Genomic DNA, 18495 nt, shown 5'->3' with positions numbered 1-18495 from the left:
CTGGGGTTTTTCACTTACTTGTATGAAAATAAATCTTTAAAACAGAAGAAAAAGCATGTTTAAAATTAATAGAATAACACAGTGTTCACTACAGACCCTCAGGCATTGGATAGAAAACATCCAATCAAAGGGAGTATTGGGAATTTTTATTTATTTTTTAAATGGAGACATTTACAAAGTACATTTTACTGTAACGGTGGGACTCCTCCATTTGGGAGGATCTTCCATACGTACTTCTCGCATAAACACATTAGAAACAAACACATTTCACGGCTTTTGAGCTCTCTAGAGCACTGTAGCTGTGTATCAGTCACTACACAGTTATGCCCAATTTTGAAGCTCTTAAACCTAATGAAGGCTGAAATCATGGACAGTCACTTCCTCTGTTACAGATGCCTGGTGAAACTGTCAGTAAATAACAGTATGCTACCGATTTTAGGAGCAGTCCAACAGAAGACAAACTGATTTTCTGGTGACACTGACAACTGCTTCCCTGCAACTTGTTCACAAAAGGCCCTGGTTGAGCTGACCGGGTAACAAAAAAACAAGGGGTCAGGAGTGAATGCAAAGAGGGGATAGATGCAAAAAAGGTCAAACACTCTATAATGCCGTGTTCCCCTATCTTTGATGAAAAGTTCCCACAAAATTTGGCATTACCCCTAGTATGTGCTAGACAATGGCAATATTTGTATTCCAAAACGTGTATTTCAATGAAGTTATCTATGCTTCATTTCAAGGAGGTCTGTTTTCCAGCACAGCATCAAAGTATGAGAATAAAGGAGCTGGATAGTTGATTAAAGCTGACATTGTTTTTAAGTCACTACATTCAAGTTTAGCATTTTTCTTCTACAACTTAGTAAAAGTGAAGAACTTGAAACGTGTAACATCCCTTATAAAAATCAAATAACTTAAGACTCGCTTGAATTCTCTAGATAATCAGACAATAGATGGCTTCAACGCAAAGCCTGTAACTTCCACTTTCACATTATAAGGACCTAAAGCTCTTGCGTGTGCTACATCCCCAATGTATTTATATAAAATGCTGCAGGGTAGTTGATGACCACCTCGAATATTTCCTACATATGTTTTTCATGACAAACAAATTCCAGCACAGTGCATTCTAGACAACAATATTATATGGAGCCAACCAGTACTGACAGGACCATGATCTGCTATGTAGAAACAAACACACACTTTTTTTTTTTTTTTTAACTACCACAAGTAGTCCCACTAACAGTAGCTATTTTAACAGTATATGAGTATGAGGGATCATGAGATCAGCAACATCTGGTAATAGGGATGAACTGTAAAATGTTACTCCACTTGACTTGTATCAGGAATTCAATGAACATTAAGTTCGAAATACATGAATAGCACTTTTTAAAAACACAAATCCAAAACTCAAACCAAAAATAAGCAAAGTTACCTGATATGAAAGTACTCCATGAGATGAGGTATTTATAAATAATGAGCTTTCAATATTGCCTTCTTCTGTCGGCAGAAAAAGCACTCTGAATGAAATTTTTCCCATCGCTGGAATCACCTACAGAGACCACAAAGAAGCTTGCTTGCTCAGTGCAGTTAATCACAACACCCACCATTCACCCACAGACATTTCCATGTATACTTCTGTATCCACAGATCCCACTAGCAGAAACTCATCCCTACAAAATTTCACCTGTCCGTAACTCCCTCTCATCTCTTGCAATGTAAGAAGAAGAACTGAGAGCACTCAGCAACTTGCTGTATTATGGCTGGAATTCCTCAGCTAGCTCAGGCCTCATCAATGTTCTTTTTTGCACAAGAAGTTCATCGTACAGCACTAACAGCCTCTGCATCCTTTAAAACTCTTCCCCGCACATAGATACTTACCACAAAGCAAGTCAATCACCTCTGTGACACATAGCTAAATGAGTCAAAGCCGAACTAGGGCAAAACAATTCTAACCAAATAGGCCTGTCTAACCAAGAGAGCAATAAAGTTTGTTTGCACAGTAATATCCATTCAGGCATGGTGGGGAGAGAAAAAAAAAACACCAGACAAAAGCATAATAAAATGCTTTGCACATCAGCAGAGGGTAAAATCTGGGCTTCATCAAACTCAGATCCCAATGACTCATTCCTAACATGTGTTATATTGTTATACATCATAAAAAAAATCTGAGTTAAAATAATGGTCTTAGATCCTATGGCAATTATGCTCTAAATTGCAATACAAAAATGCATAAAACATTTCACTGTATTTTTTTTTTTTGGTTGAATATGCAAGACCATTGAAAAGACTGAAAATTCAAGGCTGTAAACACCCACACGCCTGCGGATGACTGCATAATGCTGCATATAACAGAATGAGATCTAAACAGCCAATTTAACACTGAAAAATTCTCTTCTTTCTGAGTTACTGTAAAACACATTTCCTACTGTAGGTTTTGGATGTCTTCTCCATTACCAATCTAAGTAAAAATGAGCAAAAAGTGCTAGCAAAAACAGAAAGAAGTTGGAGGTCCTAAGGAAAAGCACGAAGAGAAAACACAGAATGAAAACTTTAGGCCAAAGGAAGCATGAAGGCTTGGCACTTGGCCATTACATAGTTTCCAAAAGTACATCAACACTCACCCGGCTATGAACAGGAGACACATGAAACTGTCTAGTAGCTGTAAACACTGAATTCACCACAACTTCTCTATCTCTACTAGGGTTGTATGCATGCAGCATTTTAGCTCTGGGTAACCCCAGTAATCTAAAGCGGGGAAAAAAAAGAGAAAGAAATTATTCACTTTATAATAATAGGCAATGTACAAAAAGCATCCAAACAAATCACACCAGAACATGTCGATATGAAACAGTTTCCCAGATACGATTATTCTTTGGAAACATACCAAACAAATTTTGCCCTTTAACATACAAATAAATAACACTGCAATGCAAGAGGTGCACCTAGCCAAAGCTCACTTGGGTCACTCGTAGTTTGTTTTCTTTTTAAATGCAACCCTTACTAGGCACAACGCTTTCAATAAGAAAGTTCAAATAACCGAAGTCTTGTTTTGTTTTGTCAGCTAAAACAATGATCTCTTAAGGCTTGTGAGTTAGCTAATATATCTTAAAAACAGCAGCTTACATATACATCTTCTGAAACATTCCTTTAACTCACAAGGGTACAGTGTTTCTGTTCTGGTTATTGACGGAAGACAGATCATGATTTTAAAATGTTGGTTTTTTTGTGTTTTTTTTTTCTTAGAAGAAAATTAAAAATCTCAAGTAATCTACCAGTATGTTTTGCCTCGGGTTTTCTCCATTTTACTTTTGAAAGCTAAAGGAAGCAACAAGCTCTTCCCCCTCTAGAAAGGCAACTTTTCAAGAAAGGAACAACCAGCATGAGGAACTGATTTGACACACATGCAGAATCACCTGAGAAGGCCCTTCTGTTCAGTGTCTACCCAGAATGCGTTACAGTTCCCTGTTCCTTTTTCCTCCATTCTAAAACTACATTAATTTTCATTTACCAAGTGCCTCAAGGTACAAAACGATTCCAACTCCGTGGCAGTTACTTACTATTTCTCTTTTTTTCAGAGAATAGAACGATCTCAGCTAATGATCTTCACCCAAACGTAGCCCAGCAGAGCTGTTCCTCCCCACTTAATTATTAATTGAGGTAGCAATAATGCAAGACACTTACTGCATTCCAAAATGCAGGACTGAAGGGTGAAAATGTAAGGCCTTCCCATGTGGAGGCATCTTTGCTGAGAAGCTGAAAAAAGAGGAAAAGACAACAATTAATATTTAGTGCATGTGATACTATACATAGCAGGGAAAGAAGACATTACAGACTATAGTTCCTTGTATTCCCAAACATGCTATTTCCAAACCTTTTCATACATTCCTCTCTCTGCCTTGAGAATGACCTTTTAAGAAGGTTTCTGTACAATACCACGCGTTGGAAAGCCCATGCTAATAAAAGCACAGCTTGATAAGTATTTCACTCTAGATGCAATGCTGTCTTGAACAACCTCCCTTCCTTGAACATATCCCCTCAGTCATACTGATACACCTGTTTACAAGGGTGTGTAGGGAGCCGTGGAGAAGTCATTTAAGAGAGTCCTGAGGAATGAAAATTATGTCAGCACGGAGCAGATCCCCCGTCTAGTCTACCTGGCGTTCAGACAAGCACTTGTACTAGCAGAGCTGAGAGATGCACAGGTAGAAAAGCAAATAGCAGCTTGTGAAAAACTGACATCAAAGGAAGTGCTTGCCTAGCTGGCTTTAATACAAAAGCCAACTCATTCCTTGTAAGTAGAAGAGAATAAGAAAGAGCGTGGAAGCATACACGTCATCATCTTTCCTTTGCCCTAGGAACATTTACAATGAAGTTCCCATCGGTTCTAGCACATTTTTAGCTTATTTCAACATGAGCCGAGATGCCCTTAACGTAGACAGAAATCCCAGGGCATCTTCACCACTTTCTCAATTAAAACGTGTTCTCCACAAGCCTAAACAGCCGTAGTGGTGAAAAACATGCCCAGCACTTGATCGTTACAGCTACATACCCAGTGCGCCATGCTGTTAAAAACCTCCCCAGAAGCAGTCTGCAGCTTCCATAGCCTCAACCAGGCTCGTCACTGCTGGGTGATGCTAATAAGCATCCTAGCAAGGGCAAGTCTGAGACGGGAGGGAAGGATTGTGGTCTCATTTGTTATCCAGCTGCTTTGCATAACATGCGGTAGTGCAGTTAATTGGTTCCCAATTTAAAAATGCAGTCCTGTAACATTACACCTTTTATATATTAAAGCACCTACATAATTCTGTTGTTATAGTCCAAACCAATACAGCCATCGTAATTTATTACCAATCAGGGAAAGTTAGGTTTATTACTATGAAAACCCACAACTTTTCTGAAAACATTTCTCAGAGGAGGGAGTCAACTCCCTTGCCGCTTTAGCAGGAGAAATGGGATACATCCAGGTAGTGCCTCTGGGGAGTTGCTGGAAAATAACGTAACAGCAAATGATGCAGAACTATGAAGTCCAAGTGAATGACTGAGTCTCCTTCCAACCACCCCCAGCCAGCTCCTGTCCCGCTCCCACAGCATCTAGCACCTTCCAGGCCTCCAAAAGTCATCCTCAGGAACATACCCAGAAGGAAAGTCTGAGCACTGTTGTAAACATAAATAAATCAAAATTGCCACTAAAATAAAAGCCCCAGACATTTGAGGGAAGGCACGTTTCTTAAGGGTACTTAAATATATATTTATATGCATATATATACACCAAAATAAAAGTTAAGCCATACAGCGTATGTATATAGTATCACCTTGAACCCCCTCATTGCTTTTCTTAGGTTTTTAGCACCCTGCAGGTACTGCTGAAATATCTTTTCCCACCTGAAAAACCTCTGCTAAGAAGGACAAGAAGCTGAGTACTCCCCTGTGCCAATTTGTGTCATCAGCAGCAGCTCTCTAAGACTTACTAATTTGTCTTCTGGGGAATTCAGGCAGCAACAGCTTTTCTCCTCTTGATCCCAACTCTGCAACAGGCACCCGGTGCTTTGGGGATGCAGTAGACCGCATTTCACCGAGTTAGGGAGAACAAGGACGTGACATAGCAGTGGTTCTTCAAAATGCATTAGGTTGCTGTTCAGCCAACAACCACAGCCAACCCTCTAGCCACAATACAGGAAAAGCCCCATGAGAGCAGCAGCAGGGATCCCAGCGCTGGCACCCCATTCATTCTGGAGAAGGCAGCCTGGACCTGGGAGGTCCAGCTAACAAACTCTGCAGGCTCTGAACTGGCTTCTGCACATCACCATGGAGGTCATCTCTTTCACAAAAGCTGGGAGCAGTACTGGACCCAGCTCACTCCTAACACACAGTGGCCCTGCAGGGAACAGCTCAGCTCCGAGCGGACGAGCACTCTTCTCGCAGAAGAGAGCCATCCCTACACGGAGCTACCAAGCATCTCCACACACTGCTCCCCAGCAGCTCCGGGGATGGGACCCTGGCTGCAAGACACCCAGCTTCTGCTCTGCACCCCACAAGAGCTGCTCAAGTGCTCCAAGCCCCAGCCTGGCCCCGAAAGCAGAACAGCCACATTCCTGCGACGCTGTGCTCATAACCCTGCCCAGTGGCCAGCTCCAGGGCGTCTGCAGCGCTTATCAGCAGCTGGAAGCGGTCCCAAAACGTAACTCGAGAGCCGAGTTTATTCGACGGCAGGACTCACAGAAAGAGAAACCTACCGTTTTCCAGTTCTGATTTTTTTTATTTTCCTCCCCAAGGGAGAGGACAACAAGCTGGAATAGGAGGAATGGGCAGGGGGCCACTCTACCCTCCACACCCAAGCCACCAGTATGCATTTTGAAGCCCACCGCTGTGAAGAGAAAGGGACAGGTCCATCAACATCAGAAGTGTGGTTCTCCAACGTGTTAGTGGTCTCTCAAAGCCAGCTGGAGGCTGGCACAACACCCTTCTGCATCCCTGCCTTTCCAACACAATGCAGCACATCCAGACCTCTGCAGGGGAACTCGCACAGAAGTTAAGTTTCAAAGACAATTTATTGAGATGCTTAGAAGTTGAAGTCACTTTTAAAATAGAACATTTAAAGAACCTCATCTCACAAATGGATTCACCTCAAGTTATGCCAAAGAAGCTCTCTTTTGGCTGCAGACTACATGCCCAAAAAAGTACACGGGACATTTCACGAGAATGTTACAGCCCTGGGAAAGACCCACAAATATCAGCCTAAGAATGGAAGTCTTGAAACAACAAATGTGGAGAAACAGTCCTCTTTGCAGAGGAGAAAGCCTGGTTTCCATCTCCTCCATTGCCATCTCCAAGCAGCCAGCATCACACTGAGCAGTCTGTCTAGCAAAGCTCAGCTCCACGCTCCACTTCGGGGCATCTCTCAGTTTTTTTCAGGCTCACCACCTGAACACCAACTTCCAGGTGATACATTTTGACAGAACGGGCCAATTCTAAAATTTCAGGGGATGTTTTTAAGTACAAGTGAACAGAACTGGAAAGAAACAGGAGGAAAATGAAGGAGGGGAAGGGAATTTCTGGCAACTGCCTTGGCACCTGAGCAGTTTCAGCTAGGTTTGTACTCATCTTTGTATCAAAGTAGTTCAGTTTCCTCCATCACCACTAACAATTCAATATCCTTCCTCTTTCTCTGGCTAGCCCAACCTCACCATACATACTGAAAATGCCGACAGGCTGAAGCACTGATCTCCAAAGGAAAGAAGAGGAAGAGCTGAAGGGATGGGGAGGTGGGCAAGGGACCAGCACGGTCACCCAGAGCACCCAGGGCAAACGGAAAGAGGCAGGCACTCTCCTCAGCGGAAGGAGAGGGTGGGCCCGAGAGGTGCACCTCTTTCTTCATAGCAGTATTACTCACACTTCACAGGCCAAAAACAGAAGAAAAGTGCTTACCCCCTAAAAATGCAAACAAAAGCCCAAACCTACTCTGAACAAGTTGTTTCTTTTTAGAAAACTTAAACTGAGTCAATCCTTCTGACTACATATACGTATATATAAAACAACCCAGCAATCCGCCGAATAAACAGCAGCTAACCAGAAGTGCAGAGAATTATACCCCAATGTCTCATTTTCTACCATCAGCTCCTCCAAACCTTCCTTGTACCCTTATTTCTTTGATTACTTCAGATTACCTTAGGATCCATATTATCTGATGATTCATATAGCAACATCCGTAGATGGAAGAATCGTAACCATTACTTGGTGAACTTTCCCCATCCTTCCTTTTTGTGCCCTTTGTTGACAGCATATGGAGAAAAAACAAAGGAGGGAGGGCACTTCATTGTTTTTTCCTTTGTGGTTTTCCTGGGAGCAGCAGGCAAAAAGGGACTGGATATTTAACATGCAAGAGGTCCTTTTAAGTGACTCTGCTTAGGTAGAATTATGCTGTTTTTTACTGATAAAAATAAAATCCGACTTTTTATGTTTGGCATTTTGGCACTTTGTATGTTCAATGTATGAATACTAATGAACCCACAGAATGAGGCTTTGAGATACAAAAGCATATGCATACTGTATAGGAAAGCACAATTTTTATTTGTAAACTGAAAAAGAAATTAAATTCAAAAATCTCATTCACTGACTAATTTTAGATTCATTCCTCCAGAATACACCTGATAAACAGAAAAACTAAGAGGAGATTGACACATACTGAAACAACTGAACCCAAACACTTTCAATAGTGCTGACTACAGCTGATGCAAAGAGATTGTGTCGACAAATGAATAAAACTGTTAAGGGAGAATTGACACAGATATAGAAACTGATCCCAGCAGCAGCTGAACCAAAGTCTTCTGCAGACTGGATGCAAAGCTTTTGTTTGTCATGTCACCTAGCCCCTCTTTTCTCTTTTACATTTACCATCGAGACAACTCAAAAAAAAAAAAAAAACACCAGCAACTGGAACATTTCTAACTATGGGTTTGTGTTTTTTTTTGCAGCCACCAAACTCAACATCTTTCCTAATGGCAGAAAGAACCACCAGAAAACCCATCTGCCCTGCTACAACCCTACCAGGCTCACAGGCAATGTCCTCTGCAGGCTGCGGCACCTGGAGCAGCGCTGCTCCTGCCTGGCTCCCCACGTTCTCACCACCATGTGGGACCTCCAGTGCTCTTCTCAGCACCCAGAAAATCATGGGTTATTTATTTATTTATTTATTTATTTATTTTAAGAAAAAAATGCCTAGCAGGTGAAAGAACAAACATGAGTTTTAAGCACTGAGAACCTAGAAGGCGAAATAGCCTCCGCTATTCTTAGTGCTGCATTGTTTAGGGAAGAGGGGGAGGACTGACTCACTGCTTCTGAATGCTTGGGGACAGGCAATTTGTCGTCAGGATTCATTTATATATACTTTACAAGAGCGCTGTGCTGTCTCTGGAAGAAGGGTGGTGGTCTTGTTGTTCTCTGAGCTACCCCACGTACGTCAGGAACTGGCCCCCAGAGCGCGGAAGGCAGGAAGGGACAAAATGGCATCACCCATCAAAAAACACTGCGTGCAGGCCTGCTATTTTGCCTATCTTGGCTAAAAATAGGAAAGGGGAGCTAAACCAAAATAAATCAGTGGGATGGACAAGACAACTTCTCTCCAAAAACAAACTCCATGATTTACAGCCACGAGTCATGACTTAAGGGGGCAGACAGGTCAAACAACCTTTTTTTTATTATTTTTTTTTTTTTAAAGTTGGCAAAACAGCACAGAGCCAAAAGTTGCAATGTGGTTTATTTTAAAAGGTACTGAGGTAAAAGAGGTAGGTAAGCCTAGTGAAACGTGTAAGACACCAGCTGTTAATCGCTACTTCCAAGCGGCCCCTGTGTGCGGCCTCCTCTCCTCCAGCCTCCGGTTCCCACCACCATTCGTGGTCCTTCTGGGTAACCTTCGCTCACCTCACCGCTCGGTGTCCCCTTCCTGTGAAATTCTGCAATAATGTTTACATAAGCTCTTAGCAGAACAGTTAGCTAAGCCAGCACTGCTTTATTTTCACTTATTACAAAACCACAACTGCATCAAATTCATAAAGATCAAGTTCATAGGATTTGACGGTAAAGCGCTTACGAAGTCTCATTTCTCAACAGGATACGAATATAAGGATACAGATAAACCTGTTTTTTCTCCCTGTCCTCACACCCAAACAGACTCCTTGAAAAACGTCCAAAAAAGTTAAATGCAGACCATGATAAAAATCAGAATAATACCCATGAAGAATTTTAACAGAGAAGATGAGAAGTTAGACATGAAATCTTATAATGAATATCTTGGTGAAAAGAAAAGGCTTTCTTCTCCAGATATCTGTGCGGTTTATATTTTAGCAGCAGCAGCACAATAAAGCGTGTTTAACAACAGAATGGAATTATTCTCTCCCATAAATCAATTCTCAACTTAAGAAATAAATGAAATCTGTACTAAATTAAGAAATGAGTTTACAATGACTTCAGTTCATTTGAAATTGTTTTCTGAAACCTCTTCTTTCAAAATCCTTCAGCCACCCAGATTTCAAGCAACAACCAAAGCTCTCTAGAGGTGGTCCAGAGGGAGCTTGTATCTTTTAGGCATCTTGGACAGTTGCTTCAACAACTAAATAAGAGCAGAGATTCTGGAAAAGGCAAAGTGGTGCTGCCGAGAGCATCAGCAACGCTTCAGAGCTGCCTCATTAAGCCTGGCTTCCCAGTTGCTTTTAAAAACAAAGAGCACAAAATCCTAAAAGCCCCAAGCTCAGCTCACTGAGACCACCACATAGGTTCCTGCACAACGTGGGTCACTCTGGCATGTAGTCAGCAAATCAAGCATGAACATCAGGTATTCAGGCACCTGTGGGGCCTAAATTGAACCTGAGACTACTTGTGGACACACACAAAAAAAGATGTCTTGTTTCAGCCAGGCCAAGAACTATCTGAAGTTATTTGCTTTGGATGAGCAGACTGGGCCCACTCGTTCAAAACGCACATCAAACACTTTCCTCTGAAGCATCTCCGTCACCGCCAGCAAAGCCCGAGTATCCTGGCAGGCAGAAGACCTACCTTCATGCTCCTTTTTTCTTCTTACAATGAAATAATTGCTTGTTCATTTTGCAATACTTCAGAAAGCGATCTCTAAGTACCTAAGAGGACGGTAACTGCTCTGAAATAAAGCCTTTAATTTACCTTTTTTCCACATTTTCTTAAGTTCTTAACAAAACAACAGAAAAAAAAGAGTCACTTGCCTAATGAAACAAAAACTTAAGCTCCCTTAGAAGCCTGGGCATTCTTGACGTTTTATCCTGAATTACCAGGTCCTGGAATTCAGGGGTTATGAGAAAATGTTATATTTCAGTTCCGTTTAAAGAATGCTTCTAGCCCATGAGTATGTGAAATAAAAACACAATTCCCAAAGGCACAAAGCAGTTCATATGTGTTGGTTTTTTTTAAACCTCAGAGTTTTTCAGCCAAATTCACTCTCCCTCTCCCCCCGAGCGATTTGCTTACCCTGCAGTTGCCATATCCTCCAAAAATTTAAAACTGCCTGCACAACCCTGGTTTGTTCTTCAGAACCTGACACTAAGATCACAAATCATTTCTAAGATGCTAACTTGTGTCCATCTGACTTGATGAAGAAGTATTAAGGAAGACAAACCTGAAAGCCCTGGTCTACACTTTAGAGGTGTAAATAAATGTCTTTTTGAAGAGCGCTGACCACTCGCAACCCAAAACTGTTTCAACAGGAGCTACAAGACTCCGTGCCTCTGAAAAATCATGGACTATCCAAGCTCCTACCTAGAGCCTCTAAACTGAAAAAGAAACATTTTAAAGCCAAGATGTGTTGCTCACAGTCTTTTTCAGACATCTGAAAACACAACTCGAGAGAAAGAGTACACAGAAATACCTAGCAAAAAGAGAAGGCTTGTACAATGCCAGCACAGCACCTTCTCAGGCTAAAAGCCGAGCCACTCTAGCTGCAAGTCTTGCACTGGAAATACCGTGAAATTTAAATGGCTGCTCCCTACCCAGTTTTCAAAGCATTTCACTGGAAGTAAACAAACTTCACAGCACACCCCTGTGAAGGAGGCAGAACAAAAAATTCTCAAAAAAGGCAAAAGGTCAACCACATACTCACCTACCTTGTACCTAAGGGCAGCATATTTCTTCCCGCACACTTCTGCACACCAGGTAGGCTAAATATCAAATTCTGTCCTTGCAACACTGAAACCATGGCAGATTTCAGTGGCAAGTACTGCTTCTAAGCATCATCCTGTACGAACATAATTAGGAATCTAATGAAGACAGAGAATCAAGAGAAAGCAAGTACTGATTCTATCACACTTGCCTTAATTAAATTAATTCCCTTTAAAATAACAATGGACTCATTTTCTCTTCCTGCAGAGCATGTCTATGAGGGGAGAAAAGATGCTGAAATTCAAAAATGAAAATTAAGGAGGGACCATGAACAGTACAGAAGGACGAGATCCCAGTCCAGCCTTTGAATGCATCAACTACAATTCCAATTTTACTGAATAAAATAAAAATTCTTTTTATCAAGCACATAATCTCACTCAAAAATCTCCCTAGGTGCAACAGCAAAGGGCCAATTTCTGTCAATTCAGCAGCAACACCACTTAAAGCGTTTCACTTTCATGTGTAAGAGCACTGCAGTATTTACCCCATGTAGCAGCACATCTCTCTCTGGTCTTGAGAGAATGGGGGAGGTTATTGACAGGAAACACAATGGGGCTGCAAAGCTCAGAGTAATAGGAAGTTACATTCTTGTTAAATATCATTGCACTCAACCATTTCCTTTTTCTATTTACAGCTGCAGCCAAAAATTTCCATCTTGACAGAAACCATTTCAAGTTAGAATAGTTCAGCAAAATGCATGAAAGAGCTCTGTGGTATCTGATAAGCTTGACCCGCTTAGTATTTAAGAGTGATAATCTTCCTACAGTAGCCGTCTCTTGCTGTTTCTTTGTTAATTTGAGCTTTTTAGTTTCTTCCTATAATGAATGAGCACAAGCCTTTAAGACAGCTAAGATTTGCACGGTAGATCTTAAGGCCCATAAGAAGTTTTTACACCGCATCTGGTAAGCACTAAAAATCCCCTCCCCTTTTTTCTCCCCATAAAGCAGAAAAAGAACATTAGCTAAAAAGGGAAACTAAGCAAATACAAGCATGCTCAGACCTAAGATTTAAGAAATAAACATAATTTTTAAAAAATCTGGGTTTGATTTATTGCCTTTGGTCTGGACAATGCAACTGATACCACCTGCCCCTGAAAAGAAGCCATGGAAAAGTCAGCAAGCTCAGATGCCATATAAAGCTGCAAAATCCAGCTTTGACACCGAAGTGGAAAACATCAGCCTGGACTGCATGTCTCCTATCATTTGTGAATTACAGCCCAAATCTTTAAACAAAAGCATAAACTTTAAGCATAGTATCTCCCCTCTGACATCCAATGCTATTCCTTGTTTAAACCAGCACATGAAGATGCACGATCATGGGCTCAGTATGGAAAACTGTGCAAGGTATCTACAAAGGATTTTACCAGATAGCTTCAGATGCTATTACTGTGGAAAAAAACAAACACTACACCATTTAGATAGATTAGGCAGCAAATGTTTACAAACTCCTAGGACACTGGACAGTCCTTGCAGAACACAAATACAGGCACCTCTTTCAAAACCCTTTCACCAAGCTTTTGCTGGAGTAACACACCAAGCCCAGCTCTCTCTGCACTATACCAATTTCAGTTTCATAAGGGAAAAGTTATAGCTGCTACTGATTGCCTGGCTTATTAAAATCTTAATTTTTTCTTCCAGCAGAGGACACTTCATGCAAGACTTCCTCAGGCATGTGCAAGCTATCCAGAATTTAAAAAACATACACTAGTTCTCTAGGAACATCTAATTTTTTGTTTCACTGAATAGCATTTTCACAAGTTGTATTATATGACTGTGGAAATACAATTTAAAAGAGAAAGAAATGAAAAGAACAAGGCTACACTATCCTTGAAGGTACTTTAAGCACGGTGCCGCAGAGTGAAATTGCGATTACACAATCCTCCTCCACTCACAGCAGGCTCCAGCAGCAGCTGAAAATGCCGCTGCTCCCCCCCCCCAGGGGTCACTACAAAACCTCACTGAGGAGGAAAGTAAAAGATAAGCATGAGCCAGTAACCAGACCGCAACATGGAAAAAGTAGCTTCATCCCAAAATCACCACCTCTCCATCTCCCAGAGCATCATTCTGTTCTTCACTCCTCCCAGCTGGGATGCGTTATATCCTCTTTGCTTCCCTCTCCTTCTTCTGATGTCACTTGACAAAGGTTTTTGTTCTGGTGCAGCAACCTACTGGATTCTACGCCATCTGACTGAAGCACTGCATGATATTATTTATCATGCTTGATATGTATTTTCTCCAGCAACACTGATTTTCTTCTCATGAAGTACCTTTTAAAATTTCAATAGTGAAAAAAAATTGCAGACTACTTTTAATGTTCATTCATATTTTATTAACTGACTGCACTATGCAATTTCATCTTCATCCGTATGCTTCAACGCTCCAGTCATCTATACCTACCATCAAATTAAAAGCTTCTGCTTTCCAGCTCCCCATATAAGACTCCGGTTACACTTCCAAGTACATACACCCCCTTCTGCGGACAGAAAAAGGGGGAATCCTCCACAGCGTCAGATCATTTCCACATTTTGACCTAAAGCAAATAAACCACTGCAGCGGCAGGGCACCATGCAGACAGCCTGCAGAATTTCCCTAGATGCAACCTTTTGAAATACCCAGCTTGCTGGTCTGTCTTATGTCACTCAGCACTCGCGGTCATGGCATATAAAATGGAAAGACAGTTGCGTGATTTAGTGCTATTAATAAAAGGAAGCACTCTCAACAGTGTATTTGTGACCTACTCCTGAGTACTAATAAATATTTATACTTTATTAGATTACGTTGTTAAAAAATTTAAAAACACACAATATGAAAATACATACAACAGAAAATCCAAATTAGCCCAAAAAAGGTCATTACTAGGATCAGTAATTACAATGCTTATTGCAGAAATTATCAGGTCCTTACAAAACATCTGGGATGCGCTGAAGTCAATGCACAGCACGTACTCTGAGCCAGCTTCTTCTGATGTATAAAATGCTGCAACACACTACTAAGAAGGAAAGCAGAACTATACGAAATACACCCTGTTTCACAGGTTTATTAATGAAACGTCTACCACCAAAAATCTCAGCTATGTTACAGCTGGCACATCAACCTCTGGAGCTCTGATGTCCAGCAATGGGCACCTTGAGCCTTTAAGCTAACATTTGCTCCCTTCGGTACGATAGCTGGTAGGGGAGGGAAGAGGAGAAAAGTGAGCTGGGAAAAAAAAAACAGCAGGAAGTCAGCTTTTGGTATTTTGTATCAGTTCAAAAAATATATATTGCAATCAAGTACTATATTAAGACCTCACCCCCCAGATTCTAGTATTTCCTCCTTTATTTCAAAGCCAAGAAGCTAACCAGAGTTCACAGAGTTCAAATGTCAACCCATTGCTTTTAACTCCTTATGGTCAGCAAAAAGAAAGGGAAAAGGAGCAAGCCTCATAAAGCACAGCATTTTTTTTTTGTCTCTAAGGACAAAGAATCAGTAAAGCTATTCTTAGCGTCTTAACGATCCTCAAAAACAGAAATTTGCTTCAACTGGAAGAAAGGATGTGCTTCACTGCTGCGTGCTCCACAAATCAATCTATTTAATATGGAGCTTCTCAAGCTTCCTACGTCAGGAAAAGCTGCTACTGACAGACCATGGATTTCCCCGCGGCCTGAAGATGTATTTAACATGCTTGGCTGTGCTCTTCTCACTGCTCCTTTCTCTGCAAGGTAACAGGGATGTGAACAGCCCTGTCCCAGCTGGGAACCCACACCTGAGCGAATGCCCACTGCAGGCAGCAGGACTCGATGCAGATGGGGGGGCGGCAGCAGCGGGCCGAGAAGTCCAAGGAACCCATAGCATTTGACCCGTTATTATGACCACATCGAGAAGAGAACGAAAGCAAACGCGTTCAACCTTTAACAGGCTTCTTCCTGTCACTCAGCAGTGATACTTCACGCTAAAAAAAGTTCAGTTTTGTTCATAACTCATCCACCAAAACACAGCCCGCCACCTCGATGACCAGAAAGCACTCATGATTTACAAAAAGGGGGAGGAAAAAACAATCTGTGCAAGACTGAAAGCGTGGGGATGGTGGTGGGGGGTGGTGGTGTTTGTTTTAAAGTGGCTACAAGCATCTGCAGTATCAAGCATGTTATCCCAGCAACGCTGGGACTACTCACAAAGGGCAGAAATGCCTCCTTTACAAAAGAAGAGTTTAAATGCTCCAGAAAGTAGGTCACCAATAGGCCAAAGAAATACCTAAGCAGGCAGCAGGCACCTCATGGGTCGCAGGCAGCAGGCTTGCAGCAAAGGACTTGAATAAAAGAGCACACCAAGACAGAAATGGGACAATAGCTATTGAAGAAAGGCAGTTAATAGCAACAAAGCACGTAAAGCACGGGTCAAGGAGTCGGTCAAGTACAGGCCCTTCAGCTCCCCACCCTCCTCCAGTTGCCAGGAATCAAGATTTAGACACAAAACAGCGATGCACATGGCACACAGCACTAGCCGGCAAGCAGGCACAAAACCAGAAAGCGCTCATTAAAGCCACAAAATGAAAAGGAGCTGCAAAACATGGTCTACAGTATTACATGACTACTCATTTCCTAAGGGCACCGCAATGCTTTTCATTGTTCCAATCCCATAAAAAAAAAAAAAAACAGGAATTACTTATTTATGCTTATAGGGTTAACACATTCATTATCTCTGTGTTTAGGTCTTTACCTTGGTGGTATGTTTATTGCAGAGACCTTAATTGTAAAATGCCACACCACAACTTCAGTCAGTGAGACAATGCAATTCAACATAAAATACATCTGTAGACACAACATAAGAGGTGACCTATGATGTCGCTGGGGAGGTCCAACTTGCCCACTGCCTCGTACCTCGTGTAGTAACCTATGTGGAGGGTGCACACAGCAGGGAAGTTGCACGCTTTTTACTGCCAGAGGGGAGACTCAATTCAGTTTTGTATGGACTCGGTCTCATCGTATGTGAACGGCGGTGGTTACACAAGGTACAAACAGTTATGAATCAGTCACTCCCTCTTTTTTTTTTTTCCATTTTACTTCCCCTTTGCTGTTGTCTACCTTTCCTTTAATCGTTAGATTGCTATCTGCTGTTGTCGTGCCTTATCAGTTTTGTCTATCACTTCAGATAAGCTAACTTCTTTCCCCTTCCTACCAGTATTCTCATTCACTAGACATTTTTTCACTAAGTTTCTTTTTTCTTTTCTTGGTGTTTTTGTTATTTTTGTTGTTCTGTTCTGTTTTTGCAGGGTCTTTTTCCCCTCCACAACCTTCACCATCGTTTCTTCTGTCACAATGCTCTTCACTCCTGCCTCTCTGACAATCACACCCCAAAATCCTTCCCCCGCTGCCGAACTGCAGCCCAGGCAGGCTCATCATCACATCTGAGCAGCTTCCACAGGTGCACTAAGCAGGACATCTCACCAGCACCACGTGCAATCTGCTCATGGCCCAGCCCTTCCTGGGCTGTGCAGCCGTGCGTGGATGGCAGCCTCCTGTTTCCGTACGGTTCTGCCTGAGCGAGCATGCTGCTCCAAGCCTCGGCTGGAGGATGCAGGTCGAGGAGCTTCTGCAGAAAGAAGGAGCCAAGTGGGCAGGACAGGCTCGCTGGGCCAGTCAGAAATGCTGAGGGTTTGGAAAAACTGCTGTATCCTCACCTGGCTTCTTGTCCTGTCCTGCAATGGGAAACCACCACGCAGGACAGCGGCAGGCAGGAAAGCTCCACCAGGATGGGAACGCTCCCTCACCTCCGGCTCCGAAATTGGGAAACCTGTCCCTCCCACCTCCCTCCGCAGGCATGGGATAAACAGGCATCTCCACATGCACCTCAAAGAAGCTGAATTAAACCCTTCCCCCCCACACACAACAGAAGGAGCCAGAGGAGACCAGCCTTCCAACACCTCAAGCTCTGTCCCAAAGTGACTCTCCAACAGTCACCCCGGTCGGTGCCCAAGGCAGGCATTTCGCCACCAGTGAGATCACGTACCCATGGTGCGGACGGGTCCTGCCTCTTCCTCGGTGTCAGCTCCAGGTCATGTGGGGGGTGAACCTTGCCTGGCTCTTGCATTGTTTTGAAATGTATACATTTTTTTTTTTATCCTGACTGGTGCAACCTGGTCACCTTAACGCCCTCTACGCTGACCTGCTCTCAAGCAGCAGATGGGCAATGCCACAACAGCACTGTAATCGTATGGGACACCACACTATAATCAGTGGCAGCAATGCCATGGTGTCTTAGGGCCTCTGTACACAGCAGATTTCCCTGTCAGCCACTACTTTGCTGTCATCTCCTTGCAGCCCCACAGGCTGTGGCACCAGCTCCCCTCCCAGCAAAACCCTGGAGAGGGACAGAGCTGCTGCACCCCTGGGTGTGCACCTCCTGGGGCATTCACGACACCAAGCAGTACTTACTAACACCAGTAGCACCGCTACTCCAAAACACTGGGGATTTGTGGCAGTGCAGGAGGCAAGCTGCTAAGGCCCCGCTCCAGCCACTACTGCTTCAGGCCGAGGGGCCGGGGCCGATGCCCAGCTGCACCAACACTGTCCCGGCCCGGCTCCCACGGGAGCCAGCAGTCACTGGCCCATAGCTTCAGCTGGGCCCTGATTTCACACTGGGTAAAAACACAAACTTTTTACATTTCAGACGTTTGTAATACATAGTCTTTGTTGGTCTGCTCTGCTTTTCAAGTAGAGCAAACGGCTTCACATGCCAATTTCTGCATTAATCCCAGAAAAGACAAGCCAGCCCTTCAGAACAACATCTAACGTCCACAACTCCGAAGTTTCACCAAAGTACATCTTCACAGTCTAAGCACTGC

At 42.8% G+C, this 18495-nt stretch overlaps 1 protein-coding gene across 6 annotated transcripts in view; it reads right to left on the bottom strand.

Annotated features, from left to right (window-relative positions):
• Positions 1-18495, bottom strand: part of TMEM131L (transmembrane 131 like) — a 78785-nt gene that overhangs the window by 41927 nt on the left and 18363 nt on the right. For all 6 annotated transcript variants that reach the window (XR_010831133.1, XM_066996066.1, XM_066996068.1 and 3 more), the window contains 3 exons: positions 3676-3747; positions 2616-2739; positions 1427-1543 (listed from right to left, as the gene is read on the bottom strand). Coding sequence is in view for 5 of the 6 variants with exons in the window: in XM_066996066.1 (XP_066852167.1) it covers positions 1427-1543; positions 2616-2739; positions 3676-3747 (313 nt within the window). In the remaining variant the exon portion in view is untranslated. The remainder of the gene's footprint in view (positions 1-1426; positions 1544-2615; positions 2740-3675; positions 3748-18495) is intronic.

The sequence above is a fragment of the Anser cygnoides genome, chromosome 4 (genome assembly GCF_040182565.1).
Source record: "Anser cygnoides isolate HZ-2024a breed goose chromosome 4, Taihu_goose_T2T_genome, whole genome shotgun sequence".
Taxonomy (NCBI): domain Eukaryota; kingdom Metazoa; phylum Chordata; class Aves; order Anseriformes; family Anatidae; genus Anser; species Anser cygnoides.
Note: the sequence above shows the minus strand (reverse complement) of the source record. Positions and strands in the feature narration are given on the sequence as shown.